Below are 22,578 nucleotides of genomic sequence, written 5' to 3' on the forward strand. Positions count from 1 at the left end.
CTCTCTCTTTGGCTGCTGTTTAGATAGTTATGATTCCTCTGACAGAGATGATAGTACAATGACATCCAAGATGTCATTCAGTGCTGCTCCATGAAGGGAGAGGGCTGAAGTGGAGTGGTGCTGGTGTGTCTCCTCATCGTGTGCATTCACTTGAACATCACACCCACCTGCTCTCTAGCAGCCCAGAGAACAGGCACTTCAAATGTAGGAAACTGTGACATAGAGCAGATAACTACCAAATCAAAAGGCTAACCTTTTTATCATCTGCAAAGTGAATGCCCTGCTTTTCTGATTGGATCCTTGTAATACTCAGTAAACCTTTTCTTGTATTATGTCTTGTTTTTAATAATTTGTTTAATGTCAATACATTGAAGCTGTGTATTAGGATGATTTGATCTAATGTAATCACACTATACCTATACTTTAATGAATTTTTATGCTTTCCACTTACAATCTAGGCTCTCTAGCTCTTAGTGTGAATGTCTATTCTGCAAAAATAAAATGTCAATAAAATGAACTATTCACGACTGCACATTTTGGTGCTACATGAGAATATAAATAAGTTATATTTCACCTCATAATTCAACAAGCCCTTAGTAAAGTACTTTTGAGACAGAAGGAGGTGTTCATTTACTGCTTCTGTCAAAACAGAGGGATCCCACACACTTGTCTTGGAAATAAACAGGTACAGTAAAAGGTCATAGATTGACAGACAGGGAAGCAAGATGGGAAAAATCACAAAAGTGTGTCTTAGCCCTTGTACCAAAAGCAGGAGACAGGATCCTTTACCAAAAAATTGCAATTCATAACAGCTCCTTTAAATTTGGTTTTGAAAACCAAAGTGTTTCGGTGAATTAATGGTTCAGTGCCTCTCTATGCACTCCTAATCCATGAAACCAGACCTCAACTCTTCCTGTGTTCCCCCTATCTTGAGCCTGCTCCTTTGCTGCACCCTTACATATAAAGCTCGCACTTGCCTTTGGGATTCAGATCCTCCACACCACTCTGGCTCCCCTCCCTGTGTGTCTTCCTGCTCCCCAGCAAGCAGCTGCTGCTGGGCACTGATGCTCAAAGCAAAAGCACCCTGGCTGACCTCCCAAAACAAGCTGTAGTCCCTCAGCAAGCTGCACCCAGTACCAAAGCTGCTGAAGCAGGAGAGGCTGCAATACCTGTCCACCAACATGGGCAGCTTTCTCCAGGAACAAGCACTTCAGTGGGTGGGGATGTCTGCAGTACCAAGGATTCTGCCCACACAAACAAACAGGACATATCTTTTCTCACAGTCCCCAAAATTACTCTCAACCATCCTCCCCCAACAAGAAACTCTATTCTGTCTTGCTCCCTTCCTCAGGCTTTAGCTGTTCTGTGCCTTTTACTGATCTCTCATCTTCTACTCCTTTTCACTTTATATTTCACCCACAGCCATATTCAAACTGCATATCTTCTCAACAACAAATCACTCTCCACCCTCCTAATATCACTGCTCAGCTCAGATCCTACCAGGCCTTGCAATCCCACAGCTTTCCCAGAGGATATGAACATAGAATATTCTCATTTGCAAGAGATCAGCAGCTGGTAAGCCAATCAGTTTTAGGGATATCCAAGATTACCCACAAATCAAACAGTGTGGCCACCAACACTCTTCCGTAATAACACCAATTGCAATAGGTAAATCATAGAAGCCTAGAATGGTTTGGGTTGGAAGGCACCTTAAAGATTGTCTAGTTTCAAACCCCCTGCCACGGGCAGGGACAACTTCCACTAGACCAGGTTGCTCAAAACCTTGTCCAACCTGCCTTGGACACTGCCAGGGGCAGCCACAAGTTCTCTGGGTTTGGTGCTGGGTTCTGTGCTGCACATCTCAGGAAATATTTCTTCAGAAACATTTTCATGAGTCTCTGGCATAATTTGTGTCTCACAAGATTGGTACAGAAAAATTTGCAGTGGACTGGGGCAAAGAGTTTCCCCAGCAGCTTTTCCTCCTGCTTTAGTGCTCTCAGCACACTTCCGTGTCAACATGGCACTTCTCAGTACCATGTCTCACTGGGCATTTGCAGGAAAGCAGTGCACTGTACTGGCCTTTTTCCATATCAGATCAGTCAGTACGTGCACCACTGCAAGATTCTACCTTAGGACATACATGTGTAACACCCTTCATTTCACTGAATCATAGAATCATAGAATAGTTAGGGTTGGAAAGGACCTCAAGATCATCTAGTTCCAACCCCCCCTGCCATGGGCAGGGACACCTCGCACTAAACCATGCCACCCAAGGCTTTGTACAACCTGGCCTCGAACACCGCCAGGGATGGAGCATTCACAACTTCCCTGGGCAACCCATTCCACTGCCTCACCACCCTTACAGTAAAGAATTTCTTCCTTATATCCAATCTAAACTTCCCCTGTTGAAGTTTTAACCCATTACCCCTTGTCCTATCACTACAGTCCCTAATGAATAGGCCATCCCCAGTATCCCTATAACCCCACTTCAGATACTGGAAGGCTACTATGAGGTCTTCTCTTCTCCAGGCTGAACAGCCCCAACTTTCTCAGCCTCTCTTCATACGAGAGGTGCTCCCGTCCCCTGATCATCCTCATGGCCCTTCTCTGGACTTGTTCCAGCAGTTCCATGTCTTTTTTATGTTGAGGACACCAGAACTGCACACAATACTCCAGGTGAGGTCTCACAAGAGCAGAGTAGAGGGGCAGGACCACCTCCTTCGACCTGCTGGTCACACTCCTTTTGATGCAGCCCAGGATATGGTTGGCTTTCTGGGCTGCAAGCACACACTGAAGCCAGCTCATGTTCATTTTCTCATCAACCAACATCCCTAGGTCCTTCTCTGCAGGGCCGTTCTGAATCTCTTCTTTGCCCAACCTGTAGCTGTGCCTGGGATTGCTCCGACCCAGGTGTAGGACCTTGCCCTTGTCATGGTTGAACTTCATAAGATTGGCATCAGCCCACCTCACAAGCGTGTCGATGTCCCTCTGGATGGCATCCCTTCCCTCCAGCATATCAACCGGACCACACAGCTTGGTGTCATCGGCAAACTTGCTGAGGGCGCACTCAATCCCACTGTCCATGTTAGCGACAAAGATGTTGAACAAGACCAGTGCCAACACCTCCCTGACGGACACCACTCGTTACTGGTCCCCAGTGGACATTGAGCCATTGACCACAACTCTTTGTGTGCGGGCATCCAGCCAGTTCTTTATCCACCAAGTGGTCCATCCATCAAATTGATGTCTCTCCAATTTAGAGACAAGGATGTCATGTGGGACAGTGTCGAAAGTTTTGCACAAGTCCAGGTAGATGACATCAACTGCTCTACCCCTGTCCATCAGTTTTGTAGCCCCATCATAGAAGGCCACCAAATTGGTCAGGCGGGGTTTCCCCTTAGTGAAGCCATGCTGGCTGTCACCAAGCACCTTGTTGTTTTTCATGTGCCTTAGCATGCCTTCCAGGAGAATGTGCTCCAAGATTTTCCCAAGCATGGAGGTGAGATTGACTGGTCTGTAATTCCCTGGGTCTTCCATTTTCCCCTTCTTGAAAATGGGGGTGAAATTTGCCTTTTTCCAGTCATCGGGAACGTCACCTGACTGCCATGATTTTTCAAATATGATGGACAGTGGCTTAGCAACTTCATTCGCCAGCTCCTTCAGGATCCACGGATGGATTTCATCAGGTCCCATGGACTTGTGTATGTTCAGGTTCTTAAGATGGTCTTGAACCAGATCCTCTCCTACAGTGGGCCCAAGGTCTTCATTCTCACAGTCCCTGCGTCTTTCTTCCAAGACTTGGGTGGTGTGGTCAGAGCATTTGGCAGTAAAGACTGAGGCAAAGAAATCATTCAGAACCTCAGCCTTCTCCAAATCCAGGGTAGCCAGTTCTCCTGATAGCTTCTGTAGGGGGCCTATGTTGTCCCTAACCTGTCTTTTATTCACAATGTACCTATAGAATCCCTTCCTGTTATCCTTAACATCCCTAGTCAAGTTTAATTCTAACTGGGCCTTAGCTTTCCTAACCTGGTCCCCAGCTTCCCGGACAACATCCCTGTATTCTTCCCAGGCCACCTATCCTTGCTTCCACCTTGTGTAAGCCTTTTCTTTCCTTTGAATTTTCCTCAGCAGCTCCTTATCCATCCAAGGAGGTCTCCTGGCCCTTCTGCTGCACTTCCTTCTAGTTGGGATGCAGCACTCCTGAGCTTGCAGTAGGTGATCCTTGAACATCAACCAACAGTCTTGGGCCCCCTGCCCTCCAGGGCTATATCCCATGGAACTTTACTAAGCAGGTTCCTGAAGAGGCCAGAGCCTGCTCTCTTGAAGTCCAGGGCAGAGAGCTTGCTGCGCACTCTTCTCACTGTTCTGAGGATCGCAAATTTGGTCATCTCATGATCGCTGCATCCAGGGCTGCCCTGGAACGTCACGTTTCCAACAAGCCTTTTCCTGTTAGTGAAGACATAAGAAAATAGAGATAAAGTATTTAGTGGCATAATCTGAGCATCACAAAGGAAAGTAACAGTAGACTAACAACAAGTTTAGGGTTAGGCAAAGCTACATGGCTCCTACTGTGACAGCAATGGGTGCTGGTTGCTGCCTTTTTTTAAATTAAAATAAATGGCAAGTGGACAAAGAAGTGGGAAATTTTCATTGATAATTTGCAACATACTGTCACTCAGCTTCAGGTTTCTCTTTTCCAATAACCAAAACTGAAGTATTTTCTTCAAAGTGGAGATAATCTGATTTCAAATTAAGTGATTTCCAGATGTGTGGGGAGTGAAGGCAAAAAGATTTGCAGGAAAAAGATTTTGCAAATGAGCTCTGAGGCCTTGGTGCTTGACAAGCCCTGGAGGATGAGCTGGGGCGTTGAAGGACAGGGAAGGTTGAAGAGCAAGCCTTGGGGGGATGGGTCAGGATGTAGTTGTGGCTGGAATCTCAGTTGGAGGCCAGAGGATGTGAGGGTTGTGAGAGGGTCTGCAGCACTGTGATTGGACTATTTACCTGGAGAGTTTTACAGGGGCCAATGAGATTGAACGTGGCTGCTTGTGCAGGTTTGGAAAGTACTGAACAAGCGGATAAAAAAGGCTTGGTTGTAGTAAAGTTGGATTTGAGTGTCCTCATCAACTTGAGTCCACGTCGTGAAACGTCACACAGACGCTTTCAATATTCAGCACACACATCACATCCTAAAAACAAAGGTTCTGCTTTCAGCACAGAATTTAAGATTCCTATTCAAAAAGTGTAATAGCTAGTAGCAGTATACTATTTTAGATTACAGTTTTATATTATCTTTTATTAGAATCCTATTAAGGTTACATATATATTTTTTCCACTGTGATATAAAACCTGAACAATTTAACTGAAGTAAACAAAGATTGTTTATATTAAGCAATTCTTCATTCTGTAGCTGACAGAATGATGTTTTATTCTCAGAGAAAAAGGGCATGGCATGGTAGCTACACTTAACCCTTGGACACTGGTTCCTCAATTCTCTCTGGTTTGCAGAAAATGTGAATATCAGAATTTAAAACAGGCCCTTAGATTTTTTTTCATACACTGATTAGTATCTTACTACTTGGCTTGCACCTTTGAACTCAAAGATGCAGTTGTCAGAGAAGGGCTCTGATGAAAGGTTGTGGAATCCCCGTTTCCACATAGAAAACCAAGTTATGTTCCACTCCAGCATTTGGGCTCATAGGGTAGGAAAATTACTAGTGTAGTTATGGTTTGAGTCAGTGATTTACAGGAATTGGTTATATAGGTATTTTCCAGATGTATTAAAGACTAAAGCCAGAATCAACTTAATCAGGAACACCTATCCTGAAGGCAATTTATGAAATTTATCTTTCAAGAAAATAATTTTGAACGTCTGTGATTAATGTATGATTCAGGTGAAAAAGCAAATAACATCCATAGCCATTTTATCTCAGTACAAATTCAATAAAAATTACTTTGGCTTGGTACTTTCTAAAGTGAATGCTAGCACGTACCCCAGAGAAGTGTAACAAATAGAACTAAGTATCTCTTTCTTGTCCATCTGAGGCAAAAATAAAAAGAACTGTACAGGAAATTTCTGTATGGTGTCTGCCAGTAATGTATGCACTCCAATATCCACCATAAGTTCCTAATATTCAAAGTAATTCTGCATCACATACAGCAGATACTGTTTTTTACATGTGAATGCCAATTTCTGCAAAAACAGATATAATCTAGGTTTATGAAATCAACTCTTTATTAATTCTGAAAATTCCCATTTATTCCTTTGCAACATTTCAATTTCGCCATCAATCTAAACGCCACCTGTAATTTTGGCAGTCAGTAGTCTGGGCCCTTCAAAGCATGTTTCTGGATGCTCAGCAGGTGTAACAAGTCTCTCCAAGAAATTACACATAAAGAAGTCATAACAGCTGTTGGTGCACACAGCTGCCAGCACCACAGGACAAAGCAGAACCACAAAGAAGAATCATAGTGGAAAACTTCTGCCTTCACAAAGGCAATAAATGTTTTGAGTGATACCACAACTCACCACAGCATCACCACTGAGAAATGTCCTGTGCTGCCAGATCAGCTACATCTTAGAACTCATTGTGAACAGTGATACTCTACATTAACTAGAGCAAGCATCTTTACCTGAAGTAATAATAAAAGCTTCTGATGCAGATGATGCTACCTAATGTAAAAACATCAGTCATTGGGTTCATTAAACTCTTCCCGGTCCTTCAGTAATTCCTCTTAAGTATAACCCATTTATAAAGAAGGTGGCTGGAGGTATCTGGACAGGTACATCATCCCTGACAAAAGCCCTGACAAAGAAATGGCCAAAGTCATCACAAAGCCCAGACAAAACAAAGCCCTGGCAAAGGCCCTGCCAAAATCACTGCTAAAAGAGCTGCAAAAGAAATGAGAAAAGCCTTTGCAAAAACCCTGGAAAAATCCCTGATTAAAGCCTTGAAGAAGGCCTTTCAAACACCCTGACAGAACCCTTTGCAAAAGCCATGCAGGAAAAATCCATGACAAAATCTCAGTCAAAATCCCTTGCAAAAGCCTTGGCAAAATCTCTGGCAAAATCCCTGGAAAAATCCTTGGAAAAAAAACCTGGGAAAAGCCTTGGCAAAAACCTTGGCAAAGGCCCTGTCAAAGGACCTGGGAAAAGATCTGGCAAAAGCCCTGTCAAAATCTCCACCAATGACCCTGGCAAAATCCATGGCAAAAGCCTCTGCTAAATCCCTGGCAAAAGCCTTGGGAAAGCCTTGACAAAGGCCCTTTCAAAAGCCTTGGCAAAATCCATGACAAAAACCCTAGAAAAAGACTTGGCAAAATCCTTGGCAAAAACAATAGAAAAAGCCATGGCAAAAGCCCTGAGAAAAGCCTTGGCAAAAACCCTGTCAAAAGCCTTGGCAAAATCCCTGGCAAAAACCTTGGGAAAAGCTGTGGAAAAGACCATGGAAAAATCCCTGGGAAAATCCCTTGGAAAATTCCTGGAAAAAGCATTGGCAAAATCCTTGGCAAAATCTGTGACAAAAGCCTGAGTACAAGCCCTTGCAAAAGCATTGGCAAAAGCCACGGAAAAAGCCCTGCCACAATCACTGCCAAAAGTGCTGCAAAATACATGAGAAAATCCATGACAAAAGCCTTGGAAAAGCCCTTGCAATAGCCCTGGGAAAATCACTGGCAAAATCCCTACAAAAACCTTGGCAAAAGTTCTGGCAAAAGCCTTGACAAAACAGGAAAAGCTTTTGCAAATCCATGACAAAAAAAAACTGAGAAAAGCCTTGGCAAAAGCCTTGGCAAAATCACTGGCAAAAACCATGGCAAAAGACTTTGCAAAAGTCCTGGCAAAATCCCTGGGAAAAGCCTTTGAAAAATACGCTGGAAGTATCTGGGAAAAGCCCTGACAAAACCACTGTAAAAAGCTTTAGCAAAATCCACTGCAAAAGCCTTGGCAAAATCTTTGGTAAAAACCCTGGCAAAATCCTTGGGGAAAAAAAACAAAAAACCCCAAACAAACAAAAACTGGAAAAAGCCTTGGCAAACGCCTTGGCAAAAACCCTGGCAAAGGACTTGGGAAAATCCATGGCAAAAGCCCTATCAAAATCCTACTAATGACCCATGCAAAATCCATGGCGAAATCCATGGCAAAAGCCTTTGGAAAAGCTGTGGAAAGAGACCAGGCAAAATCCATGGCAAAATCCCTTAGAAAATCCCTGGCAAAACCCATGGAAGCCTTAGGAAAAGCCCAGGCAAAAGCTCTTTCCAAAGGCCTTGCAAAAGCCTTGTCAAAGGCCCTGGCAAAAACCCTGACAAAAACCCTGACAAAAGCCCTGTGAATGTATCCAGCAACATTAGTGGCAAAAGATTTGGCAAGATCCCTACTAAAAGCCTTGGTAAAATCCCTGGATAAGCCCTGGCAAAATCCATGACACAAGCCTCCCTAAAAGCTCTCCCAAAATCCCTAATAAAAACCTGTGAAAATGACTTGTCAAAGGCCCTGGCTAAAGCCTTGGCAAAAGCCCTGGCAAAAAGCCCTGCGAATGTGCCCGGCAACATTAGTGGCAAAAGATTTGGCAAGATCCCTACTAAAAGCCTTGGTAAAATCCCTGGATAAGCCCTGGCAAAAACCTTGGGAAAAGCACTGGAAAATACCATTGCAAAAGCCCAGCCAAAATCACTGGCGTAAGTGCTGCAAAAGACATTAGAAAACCCCTGGTAAAATCCCTGGCAAAAGCCTTTCAAAAAGCTCTGGCAAAAGCTCTGGAAAAGCATGGATTTTTATAGGGCTTTTGCCAGTGATTTTGCAAAGGCTTTTCCCAAAGATTTTGCCAGCATTTTTGCCAGAGCCTTTTCTGAGGGCTTTTGCAAAGGCATTCGCCAGGGCGTTTTCCAAGGCTTTTTGCAAGGCTTTTCCCAAGGTTTTTGCCAGAAATTTTTCCAGAGCTTTTGGAATGGATTTCGCCAGGGCTTTTGACAAGGCTTTTACCAAGGCTTTTTCCAGTGCTTTTGCAAAGGCTTTTGCCAATGATACTGACAGGGCTCTACCAAGGGTTTTGCCATGGATTTGGGCAGAGATGTTCGCATGACATTTTCCAGAGCTTTTGCCAGGGGTTTTGCCAAGGCTTTTGCCAGGGATTTTGCTAGGGCTTTTGCCAGGGATTTTTCCAGGCAAAAAAATTTGCCAGGTCTTTTGTCATGGATTTTTACATGGATTTGGCCAAGGCTTTTGCCAGTGATTTTGTTAGGGCTTTTTCCAAGGCTTTTGCCACTCATTTTGCCAAGGGTTTTCCCAGTTATTCTGCCAAGGCTTCTGTAGAGCTTTTGCCAGGGCTTTTCCAACACTTTTGTCAGGGATTTTGATGGTGATTTTGCCAAGGCCTTTCCCAGGTATTTTTGCAAACATTTGGCCAGAGCTTTTGCAAGAGCTTTTTATAAGGTTTTTCCAAATGCTTTTGCAAGGGCTTTTGGCAAGTATTTTGGTAAGGCTTTTTCCAGGGATTTTGCCAGTGCTTTTCTTTTGCCATGGATTTTCCCAGGGACAATTGTAGGGCTTTTGCAAGTGATTTTGCCAGCGCTTTTGCCAGCATTTTTGCTAAGGCATTTTCCAGGTTTGTTGCCACAGCTTTATCCAGGGCTTTTGCCAAGGCTTTTGCTATGGATTTGCCAATGATTTTCCCTAGGCTTTTGTGAGGGCTTTTGCAAGGGATTTTCCCATGGATATTGGTAAGGCTTTTGCCATGGCTTTTGACAGTGATTTTGACAAAGCCTTTCCCAGGTATTTCCCCAAGGATTTTGTGAGGGCTTTTGCCAGAGCTTTTCCAAGACTTTTGACAGGGCTTTTGGCATGTTTTTTAAAAATTACTTTTGCAGTGGATTTTGCACGGAATTTTATCAGGGTTTTGTTGAGGATTTTTCCAAGGATTTTGACAGGGCTTTTGGCATGGATTTTGCCAAAGCTTTTGACAAGTCTTTTACTAAGACTTTTGCCAGAGCCTTTGCCAGGGCTTTGCCAAGAATTTTGCCAGGGCTTTTTGCAGTGCTTTTCCTAGTCCGTTACATGGCATTTGCCAGGGCTTTTACCAAGGCTTTTGCCTGTAATTTTGCCAAGTATTTTGCAAGTGAGTTTGCCAAGGCTTTTCCCAGGGACTTTGCCAAATCTTTTCCTGGGGATTTTACCAAGGCTTTTGCCAGGGGTTTTGCCAAGCTTCTTTTGAGACTTTTGCCATGCATTTTTCCAGTGATTTTGCCAGGCCTTTGCCAGAGCTCTTGCAGGGGCTTTTGCCAGTGATTTTGACAGGGGTTTTCACTGTGATTTTACAAGGGATTTTTCCAATGCTTTTGCCAGGGCTTTTTCCAGAGATTTTGCCAAGACTTTAGCCATGGATTTTTGAGGAGATCTTACAAGGCTTTTTGTAAGGCTTTTTTCAAAGTTTTTTCCAGAGTTTTTGCCATGGATTTTGCCTGGGATTTGTCCAGGGATTTTCCAAGGCTTTTGCCACAGATTTTGGCAAGGCTTTTGCCATGTATTTTGCCAGGGAAAATTGTACAGCTTTTGCCTAGGCTTCTGGCAGGGCTTTTGCCAAAGCTTTTTCAAGACTTTTTCCAGTGTTTTTGCCAAGAGATTTTTCCAGAGCTTTTGCCATGTATTCTGCCCAGGCTTCTGCTGGGGATTTTGCCAGGGCTATTATGAAGGCTTTTTCTACAACTTTTTCAAGGTTTTTTCCAGTGATATTGGCAAGGCTTTTGCGAAAGTTCTTGCCATGGATTTTGCATAGGCTTTTCCCAGTGATTTTGGCAGCGATTTTAGCTTGACATTTTCCAGAGCTTTTGGCAGTGATTTTGCCAAGGCTTTTTGTCATGGATTTTACCAGGGCTTTAGCCAAGGCTTTAGCCAAAGAATTTCACAAGGCTTTTGGCAGTGTTTTTTACAGGGTTTTTGCCAAGTCTGTTGTCAGGGCATTTGCCAAGGTTATTGCCAAGGATATTGCCAATGATTTTTCCAAGCCTTTTCCCAGGCATTATACCAAGGCTTTTGCCAGGGATTTTGTCAAGCCTTTTGCAAGTCTTTTTTCCAGTGATTTTGCCAAGTCTTTAGCCAGGGTTCTCGTGGGGTCTTTTGTCAAAGCTTTTGCCAGGTATTTACCTAGGGCTTTTACCAGGACTTTTATAAATACGTTTGCCAGGGGTTTTGCCAGAGCTTTTCCCAAGTGTTTTCCCATGGATTTTGCCAGAGTCTTTGCAAAGGCATTTTCCCAGACTTTTTCCAAGGGTTTTTATGGGGCGTTTTACCAGTGCTTTTTCCAAGGAATTTTCCAGGGTTTTTGCCAAGGCTTCTGCCAGAGATTTTGCCAGGGTTTTTCACAGTGATTTTCCAAGGGCTTTTGCCAGGAATTTTGCATGGCTTTAGCCACTGACTTTGCCAGGGATCTTGCCAAGGCTTTTGCCACGACTTTTGACAGTGATTTTGCCAGGGCTTTTGCCATGGCTTTTCAGAAATGTTTTGCCAGGCTTTTGGCCGCTATTTTAGCAAGGCTTTTGCTATGGAATTTGCCCAGGCTTTTGCCAGTGATTTTGCCAAGGCTTATTTGAAGGCTTTTGATGTGGATTTTTCCATTGATCTTTTTCCAGGATTTTTGCCACAGCTTTTCCTAAGGTTTTGCCAGGGCTTTTATCAGGATTTTTACAACGCTTTTGACAAGTTTTTTGCCAAGGATTCTATCCAGGATTTTTCCGGGGCTTTTGCTCCATTATCCTAGAGTCCAGGGATATGTACTCTGGTGCCTTGGACTGTTTATTTGTTCTAAACCTTTCAAAAGGACCAACATTCCTAACAACTAATGCCATATGTTAGTTTTTACGCTTGGGCAGTGTATCTTAAAAATAGTGGAGAACTAATGATCCACAGTGAACGTTAAGACTCAATGAGACTGAGCTCCCTTTTAACTTTGGAGGCAGCAGGTGACTGTACCACCACTCCAAGGAAACCGGTCAACTCCTGACTGTGGTCACAGGGTGGATGGTGTGGCAGGTATATCCACCCTGACAAAATCCTTGACAAAAGCTCCTGTAAAAGCCTTTGCAAAAGCCCTGGCATACAGAGTGGAGCTGGGCATTTTCAAGGAATGTCTATACCCCACAATTGCTTTGACTGCACCCTGTGAAGACAGTGGACTGCCTGATCCATGTTACACTGAATATGTGTCATTAATGTTGGTGGATCTTTAATTGCATTAGAACAATACATTTTCTTTGCCTTTAATTTATTGATTCCATGCCATTTAATTGTACCACTGGGTTTATTGAGTCTTATGGGTTTAGGCAAGCCAATGCAAGGGCCCTGAATGTCTTTATTGCATTGGTCAGCCTCTCCTGAGACTCCCATTCATCTTACCTTAAGTTCAGAGCCCCCCTTAAGCACAGATATTGAGCTCCCACCTCCTTTGTTCATTTGGCCTCATCTTTTGCATAGTTGCTACACTGCAGTCTCATTTCCAGTCAACTCTCTGACTCCATCTCCTTTTGCTTAACAGGCTTCTTGAAATGGATCTTAGGACTGGTTCACCTCCTTGCTGTACCTGGGGCATATAATGGACCCCACTACCAGCCACTGATTCTTACTGCCACGTATAGTGGTGCCCCACTGGTGAGGACACTAGCAGCGAGGAGATCACCCTTGGCTCCTGATTTTGTAACAAGAAGTGCCTCTATAGGCAAACCAGCTGAAAGGGAAACCTAAAGAAATGCTGAGGGAGTTGGCTGATATTGAGGCCACTCTGTATTGTCTTTGCAAGGTTATGTTGACCTAGGAAGCTCCCAGAGGACTAGAAGCAAGCAAATGTCACTCCTGGCTACTGAGAGGAAGACTACGGGAACTACAGGCTGGTCAGTCACAGCTCAAACCTTGGGAAGGTGATGGAACAAATCCTCCTGAAAGCTGGTTCCAAATATAGTAAATACAAGAAAGTGATTGGGAGTTATCAGCATGAATTTATGAAGGGGATATGATGCCTTCTCAGCCTAGTAATTGTACAACAGAACTACTAGTTTGGTGGATGAAAGGACAGCAACTGATGTTGTTTTGCAAGGCTTTTGGCAAGGCTTTTGAGAAGGCCTTCCCCAGCAAATTGAGGAAGCGTGGACTAGATAACTGAATGGTAAGATGGATGTAAACCTGGCTGAAATGTTGGTCTTGAAGCCTTGTGGTCAGCACCACAGAGTCCAGCTGCAGCCAGTCTCCAGTGGGGTACCCAGGGAAAAATACCAGGGCCAATACTGATTTAATGGACACTGGCATATTTATTAATGGCCTCCACAATAGAGCAGAGTTCACTCCTGGCAAGTTTGTATACAGTACAAAACTGGGAGGAGTGGCTGGTGAACAAGATGGCCATGTTGTCATTCAGAAGGACATTCATAGGCCAGAGAATGCAAAGTCCCATATTTGAGGAGGAATAATCCCACATACCAATACAAGCTGGAGCTGACTAGTTGGAAAGCAATTTTGTAGAAAAGGACCTGGGGGTCCTGGTAGACAAGCTGAACATGAGTCAGCAGTGTGCCCTTTGAGGCAAAGAAGGCCAACAGTACCCTGAGCTGCATTAGGCAGAGCATCCTCCACAGGCTGAGGGAGGAGATGGTCCTTCCCCTCTTCTTAGCCCTGGTGAAACACATCTGGAGTGATTCATCTAAGACTGTATATTTTAGCTGGCAATTCCAGCTATCCACATGGGCATTTTGAACTTGCAGAAGTTCACAGTACCCATGTTAAGTGAGAAACTTGCTCCTAGGTATTCTTGAAGCAATGAGCTTGAAATGTAGGTTAAAGTTGATGGTCTTTTAGATTTTTTTAAATCAGTCATGTTGGTGCAAAGTCTACACTGCTGGATGTGATCATTTAACATTAATGGAAAAAGCAGGAGCTTCCACCCCCCAGGTTAAATTTTGACAAATGAATTTTCCCATTTCCAATAGAATGCAGATCTTCAGAACAGTGAATTACTGCTGCTCACAACAAATGACAAGAAACCCTGAAAGTTACTTCATAATGAATTTAATTTCTCTTGCAATGTTCCAAGAACTAGGGCACTACAAAGTGTGAGGTACACATAGAAACACAACTAACAGGATTCCAGCTGGATCAGGTAAAAACGGGTTACAAAATATTAGGAAAAGCAGTAACAAAAAAACCAAATGATCTTATCCAGTCACATATCACCTGGTAATCCAGATTCTGAAACCCTTGAAAATCAGTCCCAGGAAAAGTTCAAGGCTACTCTTTTCAAAAGGACAATCCAGTTCTAGGACACAGGAAGTGGAGGAACCTCCCCTGCCAACCCTTTACTTGATCTTTGTTGCCTGAAAGGTAAATTGCATCCTTGGTGTGTGCACAGAAGTGACCTGGATAATATTGCTCTGTTAGGACTTGTCACTGGGAGGTTTCTTCTTGGCTTCCACATCCTTCTTAAAATCTTCCAGCTTCTTTGCAATGTTAGGAATCTTTAAAGACAAAACAAACAACAAAACCCACACAAATTAAAAAAAAAATCCCAAGCTATATGAGCCTCAGCAGGAAAGACAACACCATGAAGACAGCAAGAAATTCTGTTTCTAAGTTTAAATTGGTTTCTAAAAGAGACTTGCTTCCAGGATCTGCTACCTTGCACAGAGGTTAAAAACAAAGCAACATCAAGCAAACAGCAGCTGAAAGTACCTCACATGAGGCTTCAGGAAATAGATTGTTAAGACTAAGATTCAGCCAGTGGTAATGAGAACAGCAGGGAGGAAACAAGATCACTTTTTGCAGTAAAAGTAGAAAGACCAGGCTGGCTTCCTCACTGAAAGGACAAACTGCCAATAATAAGCAGATTTAAACACTGATGCACAGACTTTAATAATAATTTTTAGATTGCACTATACTGGTCACAAACCGAAAGAAAAGAGATGTTCAAGAAATTTATGAAGAAATACTTTCCCATGTGCACCTCGTGGGAGTCAAAATTGCCCATTGGAGATTTTTATTGCATTGCAAACTGGTAACCTTTTGCAGTTTCACACTTGCGTGAAAATTCAGTTTACCGCTTGTGAATTTAAAAACTTCAGCTTTGTCTTGCAAATAAAAGCATTTTGAGAAAATAATCTAACTGTAAATTTCGACAACTTTATTAATTAGAAAAAAATCCAAAACAACAGCCCAAAACCAAGCAGCAACTTTTAAGGGCAAGGAATATTTTCTCTCATAATTCTATCTAAAGCTGAGAATTGACAACACAGGATTTTACAAGCTGATTAAAATGAATGTAAAGCAAAGTTCCCACTGATAGTTGGGGGCAGAAGAAGAGGAAGAGAGAGGGCTTTTGCTTCATATGCAACCTGACCAAACAGACTGCAATTCTCTCACTGGATGGTTTGAAGCTGATAGTACAGGTAATATCGTTAGTTTCTCTCTTGCTTTCCCTTTCAAAATTAAGCTGTTAAATTAAGGACCCCACCTGTACCACACTTGACATTTATACTAAACCAAGAGAGCTCCACTGCTGTCAGCAGAACCCTCCATGCACTTACAACTAAGCACATTCACATCCAGCTGCAGAATTAGGACCTCAGTATGACAGGTTTATCATAGATGTCATCTAGCACAAACTGTCCTCAATACCAGCAATAAAATTACCATATTCATCCTGCAAGTCAGTGTTACCTTCTCAGGTAATCATTTCCTTCAAATCAAAGGCATAAGGCCCCCTCTTGTGGCAATACTTTATTAATGCTGTGAGGAAAGCATCACGCCACGCTTACAATACATATTGATACACCCAAATATGTTCTTATGACTACATTTTCATAACACTGTAAAACATATATAAACCAGCCTTTTATGAGTACTCTTACTGGAGTGACTGGACAGGAAACATCACAAAAATATGTGCATGAGCAAGGAGCAAAAAAGTAAGAATTCTGCCAGCAAGATTACTTCAATACTGAAGGTGAGGTGAAAGCAAAACATAAAAAACATAAACGTCAGAGATTTGAGCCTCAACAGCTTTGGGGTTTTTGTTTGGTTGGGCTTTTTTAATGGCTAATACAGACTGCAAAAGAAAGAAAATAAAGGAAAATAAATTATGTTAAATTTCATTAACTACGCTAGCCTGTAAACGGCTAAGTGACATTGCTGTTATAAGGAATTCTGCTGACTCTGCAGAAATTAAAAGCTTGTATTGAAGACCCAGTTCTAAATCTTCAGCTCTAACTCTCACAGTGAGAAATCGCCATTGATGTGAGAACCGAGGATAGAAAGTTCATTTTCCTTCTTTTCTCATTGTCATTGTGAGGAAAGGAAATAAAGATTGAAGGTCAATACACTGAAGTAGGAGCAGGTGCTGAATTTTTTTTTTTAAAAAGCTGACAAACTTATTTTCATTACTGGTACAGAAGAGGGAAATTTCGGATGCTCTGAAGGATTTTTAAGTAATAAACAGGTGGACTGAGCATATAACACTGCAAGCACACAGGCTATCAGTCAGAAACTGGTATTTTAGTGCCTGTACAACTCACAAGCAGATGCTAAACTTTTTCTGTTTCTCCATCTCTACCTATGTAAAGACCTGTTTATCATATCTGTGCTCTAGGGCCCCAATACCAGTTAAGTCTTTAAGCATTCCTTTATCACAAAGATGTCAGAGGTGGGTGTTTTGGTTCAATTTACATTCAAGTTCATCTGTAACTAAAGTCAGTACTTCTGCAGTCTGTTTAAATAAAATAAATCATCTAAATAAAGACTGATTCAGTTCTGAATGAGAGAAAACAGCCTTATATTTTAGTTTCAGAATAGGTTTAACTTTGAGAATGTAAGGATACTCACATCATAGTTCTGAGCCAGATACATCCCAACCACATTGCCAAGAGTAAAACCAAGCTAAAAAGGAAGAAAAGGAGAAAATAACAGTTAACATCAAAAGCATATTGGTTAAAATTTTAAAAATAATTAAATAGGAATATTGCAAGCCATGTAAAGACTGAAGGTCTTCAATTTCACTCCTACTGAATTTCTCACCTTCTAGAGGGGTGCAATTTTACCCATCCTCCTCACCAGGAAAACCTTGCCATCATTTCCAAAACACAGTACCATTGGGTTTTCAATACACATCTGCAAGACTACTTGGATCAGGCTATGATCATCTTTGTAAAATTCTTTGCACACCCACAAAGGCAGTAACTTCAATAAAAATGGGAGAGACAGCAGCAGGGACCTACATAACAGCACTCTTGGTCCATGCCTGGACATACTAAAAAGATGCTCGGTGCTGGAAAGGGACATACATTTACAAAGACATAACACAGTAATATACAAAGAAAAAAGGTTCACAGGCTTGAATGCCAGAATCTCTGACTGCAAAAAGACCCAATCTTATCTTAAAGGTTTTAATAGTAGAGCTTCTCTATCAACTTACACTGATGCTACTTCTCTTCTGCAACAACTAACTGCACATTCCAGACCCTTTCAACCCCAAGAGATTAGTTTTGAGCCAAATCCACTCTGATCAAGGGCCTTCCCTAATGCAGGAAAGCACTGCTGCTTGGAAGCAGGGCACAACCTCTTTTGACAGCTTTGCTGACTTGTAGTTGCTGAAGGGTGTCTACAAAAATGTCTACGAAAATACACCCTGGAAGGAGAGAGAGAACAAAACAAGCACAGTTCCTGGCCCAGACCCTGTTTGCCCAATAAGGAATATCCTCAACTGTAACAACGCTTCTGGAGTAGGATAAATTATTCTCTTCAAAAACAGGTGATGAGATCTTAATTCAGCAGCTCCACAAGATCCTAGATTTCATTTTTATTGTTACATTTCACAATAAGTATGTCCTATATTATGAAAGCTATTTTGGAAGTGGACACTACTAATACTGTGCCTTCATTCACTGACAGTAGACAAATCACTGTATAACAGCTGAAGCCAGTTCTGTTTAAGAAAATTGTTATTACTCATGGTCATTGCTTCAAAATAAGACTATTTTAAGAAAAATAAAACCACTGTCCACAATAACAACTTTGCCATCACATCCTGACTAGACATCTTTTCCATGCCCAAAGCAGGATACAGTACAGATCATCTTTTCAGTGATTCAGACTCTGGTGAAAACCTAGCTACAGAAAACTAAAACTGGTTGACAACTGCCAAATGACTGCAAGTTACTTCAGTATTTTCTTAAACAATTTTTGGTCTTATTCTTTTTTTATTATTATTTTTTAAGGAGCTTAACTTTAACAATTTAAGAAAAGGTAGAGTTCTTTTTATGGGTACTGCACTGGTCATTTGCTCTTGTAGTTTCAATTACCAGTTAAAGAAGTACTCTGGGAGATATTAGCAAATATGGCACTGACATAAACTAGATGGAGCATCATTCAAGCAGAGGAGAATTATCTGAGAACTCACCTGAAAATACAAGCCAGGTCCCTGTTTATTAGCAGTTTCCTAGGGTTTCACCCTAGAAAACTTCCAAAGAAGGGATAACTATCATATTCTGCTTATTTGGTACAGCCAGTACCAGGATCAGTACTCCTTTAAAGCGTACTCCTTTACTGAAAAGTCTAGGGCTGCATTCAAGAGCAATCCACCCAGTTACATTTACTTTAGTAGCTGACAATTCAGAGGGAAAAACAAAACAAAACAAACAAACAAAACAACCCCAAACCCCTCCACTATTTAGATTTCAATTATGTGAAAAGCAAAAGATACAGACGATTAAAATGTGCATGTTAACGAAGGACCACAGGGCTGATGAGAGTTCAGGGTCTTTCTGTTTCTGCCCAGCATTTCAAGTTGCATTTTAAACAAGTGTTTATTTAATGCTTAACTCTGGATAGCAAAACTCTAAGGTTTGCAAGATTACCCCTTTATCTCCCTGCTACAGCCATAACAAGAGCTCAACACCCAATCTACACCCAAAGGGAAGAGAAACTCAGAATTAGTATATATTTTTCTAACTTTCAGGTGCTAATGAGGAATCAAAATTAGTATATTTTTATTTAGGAACCTAAAATAACAACAAAAATAAAAAGAGAAAAGTAAAAATAGCAGCAAGCAGTAGAATTGATAAACACAGAAACGTGGGTTTCTCTCCATCAGAGTGGAGAGAGACTATATACAGCTACAGGAATGATTGAGGCTTTCATACATGTTATTATGAAGGTAAGAAATAGGCCTTATTTATTCATTTTATAAAAACAGCTTACAGTAGGCCATCTGTTCTTGCTCTGTATCAACACTTGTTATGATGACAATATGAAACTTATTATTCTATAACTAAATCACTCTTCCCCCAACAGAAAATGAGAATATCCCTTATTGTTTGTACTTACTGAACATATCTGAACAGAACTAAAACACTAAGGCATCCCTCACATCACCAGAATGAAAACCACGAGGTTACTTCCATGCTTTGCTACTGGAGAAACCAGCAGCTTTTTGGTCAGGTAAATTATTTCAACACTTGGCAATAAAACTACCAGCACTGATCTAGTACTTAACGAACAGTGGCCAGGCACCTAAGCTGAGATACCCAGAATAGTTCAGGGGAAAGACAGAAATGTATGTTAAAATGAGAAAAGTACAAAAACATTCAGCCTTTTAATTCTGGTGTTCTTAAGGGGGATTTAACAAAAGGCAGTAATGGGACAAGATCCTTTGCCTTAACTTCTATATATAAAAATGTACATCTCCAGATATTAATTGTTCATGGTGACCAGGATGACAGGAACTGAAAACCTGCTCTCACCGGAGGGAGGTATATATACTAGTACAAAGACATTTGAGCAGCAGGAGGGCATCACCGTGAGCAAGCAAAAACTGCTGTATGCCCAGTGCAAATTAAGGGCACGACTCGGAAGAAAACCAAATCAAACCAAAACAAGGCAGGAACTTAATTTCCACAGCAATTTAAAGGCACCGTTCTGCGGGGAGCGGGGATAAGCCCGGCGGGTACCGAAAGCAGGGCGAGGAGGCTCCAAGGGACAGGGCAGGTCTGAAGGAGCCGGAGGAGCTAACCCTCCCGAAGCGCACGCACAAGGATGCTGCGCCGCCGGGGAGCCAATGCCGGGAGCAGCCCCAGCGTTGAAGCGGCCTCAGGGCCACGGGGGCGAGTCATGCTACGGGCTAGGAACGCCGAGGACCCGGGGACTGAGAGAAGAAGCCGCAGACAGCACCCCGGACAGGGGAGCGTAGCGGAGGGGAACCCACCCGCCCTCCGCTGGGTCTCCCCGGAACCGCACGCAGGTGCGGGCGGTGACCGCACACAGCCAATTTCCTCCCTCAGCCGAGCAGCGGCCCCTACCCGCCTCGCTCCGCTCCGCCCCGCCGTGAAATGGCGGCACCGCGGAGCCTTACCAAGAACTGCAGCATGGCGCCTGCCTGCGTCCCTGCTCGCTGGGGAAGTCAGGCGGGCGGCGGCGGCTCCTCTTCCGGGTGCCGGACCGCCCTCGCCGCCACAGGCGCGGGGAGGGCTGCGCTGAGCGCCGCCTGCTCTCGCCCCTTGTGCGGCCCCGGGGTTGCCCCCCCCCGTAGGGTGACAGTCGGGGAGGCGGCTCCCCGACGGTTTCGGGGTTAAGGAACCGCGCGGAGGGCCGCTGGCCGCCTTTTAAAGCGCCGCTGCCATGGAGCCTGCCGCTGCCGAAAGGTTGCCGAGCTGTTAGAGTCCGAGGTTTTGCACCTCAGGTGATTTCAGGCTGCAGAAAAAGGTCAAGGGAACTGGGCACGTAGATGCGGGTGAAATACTGTATGATTTGGGTGTCCCCTGCCTCAGTGTTTGGGAAATAGCCTCACATGCCAGAAGAGGCCAAACGAAAGGCTTTTGTTTGTCTGTTTGTTTTATATCGTTTTGTTTTGTTACCTCTTCCTTACGCAGTATTCGCTACATCACATGTGGGGTCCCCATGGCCAGGTTGGGTTCCCCAGTGTAGGAAAGACTTGCACGGACTGCAGTGAGCTCAGCAGAGGGCCCCAGAGCTGACCAGGGCTGGAGACCTCCCTGCCCGGAGAGGCCGAAGAAGTGTGATCTGTGCCATGCGGGGGGTCCTAACAGCAAGTCTGGGGGCTTAGGAGGTGGGTATTGGTCAGTCATGCTCTTCATAGTTGCACATGATGGGAGCATGAAGGGGTAAGATGAAATGAGAGGGCTGGACTAGATTTAAAGATAGGGAGTTTTGTCACTGATGGGAGGCAAGCAGAAAACCAGCTGGCACAGTCTGCCCAGAGAGATTGTGCTATCTCCACCTTTGAAGGTTTGAGAAACCCATCTGGGTTAAACTCTGAGAAACCATCTCTAAGCTCAGAGCTGACCCTTCCCTGAGTAGGAGGTTGGACTGGGGGCTTCTCGAGGTCCCCTGCCATCGGAATCATTCGTAGTCACTGTACTTAATTAATTGAGATTTGGGCAGTAAATATCAATTAAGGAGACTTCTGCTGAAAATCAGCAGGGGATCAGAGACTTTGCTGCACTGTATTAAAAATATTTTTCACATACCATTCCAGATTTAAAAAAAAAAAAAAAAAAAAAACACAAAACACAAAAAAGCCCCAACAAATAACAAACAAACAAACAACTAAAAAAACAACAAACAAACCACCAAAAAACCCAAAAACCCAACCCAAGCCCCACCACCACCGAAACCCCCCCCCAAAAAAAAAAAAAAAACCAAACAAAAACGGGGAAAAAAAACTCAGAAACCAATCTCTCTCACACACACACACCCGAAAAAGCCCCCAAACCACAAACCAACAAACAGAGAAAAACCCACAAACAAAAAAAAAACCCAAACAAAGAAACTAAACCCAAGTCCCCCAACACCAGCCCCCCCCCAAAAAAAAAAAAAAAAACCACCACCACCACCACCAACAACAACAACAAAAACCAACACCAAAACAACAGCATCACGTGGCTATTTTGGGACTATCCTGAAACCAAGTTAACTCCAACTAAGCCACCATTCCCAGAAAACTCCGGTGTTCCACCTAGTAGAAAGCCTTCTTGGCTCAGGTACCCTAGCGAGAGGTGAAGATATATCTTCTACTGATTTTAGGAAAGGAAGAACAATAAGTAACTTTTGGGTCTGGTGATACTGTAGCGAGGAGCTGGACTTAAGGGAACTTTCTCCTGAGTTTCAGGCTATACCAAAGTAGCCGTATTATGCTTCCCACCCTCTGCCAGAGCTGACATACGGAAATGGCATGCAGAGGTTTGGATAGATGTGGCACAAAAGCCAAGGTTGGGATTCCTTGCCTTCTGGAATGGCTCTCCCAGGAGCCTTGGAAATGAGCTTGATTCTGGAAACAGGAACAAATTGCCTGGTACTAACTGTTTTCCTGAGGCCTTCTACATGTGTGCAGGAGGTAGTATTACACACTCCATGCACATGTCAGAAATTAGAAGGAGCAAGGCTTTCAGTAATAGTGTCTCCACAGTACCTCTGCAGAATAACAAGGCTTTTCCTGTTGTTTGCTCATTAAAAAGGTTGTTTTTGTGCTTAAACTGTGATGAGTGCAATATCTGTTAGACACTCTTGGCTCAGCAGTACTGTACACAGTTGTTTTCCTACAT

General features: G+C 43.1%; 1 protein-coding gene across 1 annotated transcript; it reads right to left on the reverse strand.

Annotated features, from left to right (window-relative positions):
• Positions 1-14,025: 14,025 nt before the first annotated feature.
• STMP1 (short transmembrane mitochondrial protein 1) lies at positions 14,026-20,541 on the reverse strand. The gene is made up of 3 exons (XM_065681553.1): positions 20,370-20,541; positions 16,847-16,900; positions 14,026-14,487 (listed from the first exon to the last, which is right to left on the reverse strand). The coding sequence occupies exons 1-3, from the start codon at positions 20,382-20,384 to the stop codon at positions 14,407-14,409; spliced, it is 150 nt and encodes a 49-aa protein (XP_065537625.1). The 5' UTR covers positions 20,385-20,541; the 3' UTR covers positions 14,026-14,406.
• Between the last annotated feature and the right edge of the window lie 2,037 nt (positions 20,542-22,578).

Source organism: Lathamus discolor, chromosome 1, assembly GCF_037157495.1.
Source record: "Lathamus discolor isolate bLatDis1 chromosome 1, bLatDis1.hap1, whole genome shotgun sequence".
NCBI lineage: Eukaryota > Metazoa > Chordata > Aves > Psittaciformes > Psittacidae > Lathamus > Lathamus discolor.